This window comes from Cariama cristata, unplaced genomic scaffold (genome assembly GCF_000690535.1).
Source record: "Cariama cristata isolate BGI_N322 unplaced genomic scaffold, ASM69053v1 scaffold873, whole genome shotgun sequence".
NCBI lineage: Eukaryota > Metazoa > Chordata > Aves > Cariamiformes > Cariamidae > Cariama > Cariama cristata.
Genome location: NW_009607560.1, coordinates 17,612 through 22,340, shown reverse-complemented (window position 1 = coordinate 22,340; position 4,729 = coordinate 17,612). Strand labels below are relative to the sequence as shown.

Genomic DNA, 4,729 nt, shown 5'->3' with positions numbered 1-4,729 from the left:
CTTTGCGTTATATACGGTATGCTGGGTAGAATTAGGTGAGGATCACACACCTCCGAAATGTTTTTTTTTTGGTTATAAACTGTTGACAGAGGTCACAACTGCAGCTGCCTCGACAGCCACCTGTACAAAATTCCGTATTTCAGACAAGTGGGTACAACGGTCACCTCCTAGTGAGAAAGGCGTGGGGAAGCTTAAGGGCATTCAAATCGCGATTGAGTATAATTGTTGGGGTAATTCCTCTTGGTGGTCTGTACACTTGACAGGTTCCTGTGTGGTTTTTCTTGTGCCTCTTTTACAAGCCGTGAAATACTCTCTGTTGTCAGGCAAACCCTGTAGGCTTCATGTCATGACATGGGCTTTCTGTCAAGAGGGTAAAGAAGAAAGAAGTCCATGCTCTGGTCTTAAAGGTATTTTTTTCCTTTAAGGCAGTGATGTAAAGCTGTATGAAAATGATTCATCCCCGCTATTAAAGGATTGAGCAGAACCAGCCTTTTTTTTCCTGGATCTCAATGAGTGTGTTCTGTAATTAGTGCCCTTCCTAAAGGAATAATCCTGCTGCCAAAGTGAAACCCTTGACTTCAGTAGTTGCAAAGACGCGGCTCTGGCAGAAGTCTGACACCCATCTGGTATCAACCCTCCTTTTCCAGGACAGGGCTCTGCATCCTTGGGCACAAACAAGTCTATTCTCTGTCCTGCCTTCCCGTTCCTTTTTTTTCTGGATTCTCCCCATCTCCAAGCAGTCACGTACACTAATGAGAAGACGCTAAAGCTGTATTTTTATCTGATTTAACCCTTACCAAATCTTTTTTACCAGCTGTACTTGGGGTTTTTTCTTATTGGGAATATGTATGGTAAGTGAATACTTACCCATCTTAATGGAGTTACTGTGTTTTGGCTGTGTTTAAGACGTGCAAGTACGACATTTTACAAAGAATTGTCTCCTTTTGGGGGGAGTAGGGGTAGATCTCAGTGTGCCTAACCTACCTCTGCCCAGAAAGCTCATAGTGCCGGGAAGTACCGCCTGAAAAGCAAATTATGTGCAATTAACAAATTAAATACAAACTCAATTCTTTGTTGCGTGTACTGTTTTGCAGAGTTGAAAAAAAAAAAAAAAGGTCTCTGAAATTTTCTCTGGGTTTTCTTTATAGCCTTATTTCTAAAGGCAAAGATTTTATTCCTAATTTGGGCTGTGTCACGAGCAGCCGAGTGTGCGTACAACAGGGTAAAGTCCACGGGAGGCAAAAGGGCAGTGCAACTGCCAGCCGCATTCAGAAGGAAGAGATAGATGGAAAACTAAGAATAGCTTTGCCCATTTTCAGGAAGGAACCTTCCCTCTGATGAGGCCCTTACTAGCTCTCTGCTGTGCCTCAGCAGGTGATTTCTCCCAGCCTTGCTTTGCATTTAAGCGACGTAGACGTCGCTTAAATGCCTGGATTGTGGGAGGTGATGCCTGTTCCCACACCCACGCAGGGCAGAGAGGCTGGCATCCTCCCTGCTCATGGCAAGTCATCTTGGGAGGTGGTGGAGTCATCGTCCCTGGAGATGTTCAAAAAACGTTTAGATGTGGCACTTCAAGACATGGTTTAGTGGACAGGGTGGCGTCAGGTATACGGTTGGACTTGATGACCTTTGAGGTCTCTTCCAACCATAGTGATTCTATGATTCTATGATTCTATGATTCTTAGACTCACAGGATGCCATTCAAATACACCTTCCAAAATAGTTTCCTTCCAGAGCCCAAATGTGGGCTGCCCTTGAGCTCGGCCTTAGGAAAAAAAATTACTCTTTGCCGGGGAGTAAGAGGCGTGGGAGTGAAGTTGGTGCTTTGCTCAGTGTTTATCCAGGGGTGCAGTGAATTTGCAAAACATCCTTGTACTGGGTGGAACAGAGCAAGAAAGCTGTTGGCAAAATATCACCGTAGGGCGTAATTAGAAATGGGAGAGGTCGTCTGCGTTTGGCTGCATTTCTTACTGCCTAACCCCTCATCCCAGTGTTTACGGAGTCTGGAAACTGCTTTTATCAAGGCTTTCCTCTGACCGGTCCCTGAAAGGGGGGCTGACTCCAGCGTATCAGAAAAGGGCAGGAAAATATATTAATTTACAAGTTATTAAATAAATAAACACCCCTGTGGAGGCATCTGTTTTCCTGGGTGTAGAGTTACTTAGGCTGGGTCGGGCTGAGGATTTCCTGGCTTGCTTTACGCTGGGTTGCAGAAACGAGGCTTTTGCACTTCGCTTTGTGGGTCCACTCGCGCGGTTTCATTGAACAAAGCCCCTGCAAAATCCCTGGGTTATGAAATATTTCCTCTCCGTCGGGTCCCGGACAAGAGAGAGCATCAGCAGAGCCCGAAAAGGAAGTCCTTGCCTTATAGAGAGCGCTGGCGGTGTGACACAATGGCTGATATAAAGTGTCGGGGGAGCTGAGCCGAAGGCAAAGGAACAAAGGAAGATCAAGATTCGGTGGCTGTCTCGGACAAAAGCAAAGCGGAAAGTGTCTCGGGGATGGATAAATTTAAGGCTGCGCTTGTGCTGGCTGGGGTAGGGGATGCTCTCGGTTATCGCAATTTCTCCCGAGAAAATAACGCCTTAGGTGCCAAAATCCAGCAGGAGCTGAAGGAGATCGGGGGGCTCGAGAACCTGGTGCTCTCTCCCGACAAGTGGCCCGTAAGTGACAACACGCTCATGCACATGGCTACGGCAGAGGCTCTCGTCACAGGTAGGTACGGCGGGACGAGCGGACGCAGTCTGGAACAGCACAAAACCGTCGAGCTTGGTCTTAGAATAAGCCTGAGTGCCGGGGAAGTGATGAGAAAGCGTGTCAGCGGGGCTGCTGATGTGAAGGGTGATGTGCGTTAGCTTGTCTCCTCCGTGACCATAATCCTGCCACCGCCACGCAAACTGGGGAGTTTTCATTCCTTGGGTGTGGAGGGGCTCTCCCTAGATTTCCCCTAGGTTTGTACAGTCGGTTAAAGCTTAAAGACTAAAATACTGCATGTCCAGCATAACAAAAAAAATTGCCAGGTAGATAATCTGTGGGCTGGAATCCATCAGGGAATAACACAGCCCCTGGAGATTCTCTGCGGAAGGTAAGAGCTTTCCTAAGTGCATTTTTTAGCATGTTTGTGCCCAGACCTCCAGGCTGGAGCAGTCACCTCGATACCCCTTTCAGGCTGAAATCACTGGCCCTGTCTCCTCTGCGCTGGCCCTCGGGCAAAGGTCTGACTGCACGGCCAGGAAAGGAACGATTTGCTTCATAAAGAGAGCTCTGTGTCTTTAGTCCGAAACACATTCTCACGTACTACGGTTATAACAAAGTCCATCAGAATAGTGGAAGTTATCAATGTCTGTCTTCTAAAATCACAATAGTTTGAGAGAGAGCATTTGGTTTTTCTTAAGGCAGGAATAGTCTTTTGTAAGACACGACGATCCTTGTATCTGCACCTTACCCATCGAACCAGAGCTTTCTGAGGCCGTCAAGATCATTGTCAGAAGCACCCCAGAAGACAGTGGCCGTTCAGCAATATTTTGCCTCTTCAGAATGAATCAATTTTTTAAATCTTTGTAAAAATATTCCTAATTTTTCCTAAACCCCATAACTCTGGATAACTAACAGTAGCAGAAGCTCACAACGTAGCTGAGTACCCTTCACGTCAATGAAATTTCCCTTGTGCTTTTGTTTCACTGTTTTATCCGCCTGCTTCCAACCGGCTCTAAATTTAGTAGGTAGAGATCAGTTGAGGAGTGTGTTGGACACTTCATACTTGGCTGTTAGCTGGCCAATGGTTTCAGGGGTAGCTAATACCCTAAAGATAAGGGCAAGGTGTCAGCCTATCAAGAAAAAAGATGACTAACATATTTCTGAATATAGGCTATGATTAAATACGTATCAAATGTCTCTTGCTTATTGAGCTCTCTAAAGCCACAACTTCTGGGTAATCAAGCCAGTTAGACTAACAGTAAAATAACAAATCTTATTTCTTAAATAGAGCACTGTGGCTCTAAAGAAAAAAGTCTCAGCTCTAATTCCCATCGGCTGTGTTTATCCTACGCTCTCCGTTCTTTGGCCGGATCAGACAAGCTTTTTAAAAAGGTGCTTTTATGGGCTGGTGAGAAAAAAATAAGCTGGAGTGGGGGATTTTAGTAAGAAATCTTCTTTTCATTGTAACGTTGGCAAATGAGGGAAAACACGTCCTTCTCTCTGCCTCCCACAAGGGAAGCCCAACCGCTCCTGCCCGCAGCAGTGTCTCCTCCTGGCAAGGGGAACACGAAAAAGCCACCGGGCTTGCTCACGGCCCAGCCCGCGTGCCAAATCACCCAAGTCAACAGAGTGAAGCTAAAGAGGATGAACGTGGGTCTGTGAGGCTGAAGGCAGCTGCCACCAGCCCCCAGGGACCTGCCTTCCTCAGAGGGAAGCCCTCACTACTGCAGAGACTGAGATTTTACAGAATATATTGGGTGTCTGGAACATCACCAGCCAAAAAAAAAACAAACAAAAAAACCCACCAAAAACAAAAAAGGAAAAAAGGAGGAGGAATAAGCAATAAAACTCTTCCCGCCCCTCACTGCCCCGTTCAGCTGGCTGCCCCCCGGCAGCATCCCCTGGGTGCGTTCCCGCAGGTACCCGCGGATGCTCCGGGCTGGGCTGGCTGCGGGAGCTGCTGCAGACTGAGCTGGTGCTCCCCAAATCCCCCACGTGCCCAGAGCGAAAGTCGATCCAACAAAGAAGGATA

General features: G+C 47.1%; 1 protein-coding gene across 1 annotated transcript in view; it reads left to right on the top strand.

Annotated features, from left to right (window-relative positions):
* Positions 1 to 2,197: 2,197 nt before the first annotated feature.
* ADPRHL1 (ADP-ribosylhydrolase like 1) overlaps positions 2,198 to 4,729 on the top strand; it is a gene marked incomplete at its 3' end in the record, with an annotated part of 16,938 nt that continues 14,406 nt past the window's right edge. The window contains exon 1 of the mRNA XM_009696755.1: positions 2,198 to 2,715. Coding sequence (XP_009695057.1) covers positions 2,502 to 2,715 — 214 coding nt within the window. The remainder of the gene's footprint in view (positions 2,716 to 4,729) is intronic.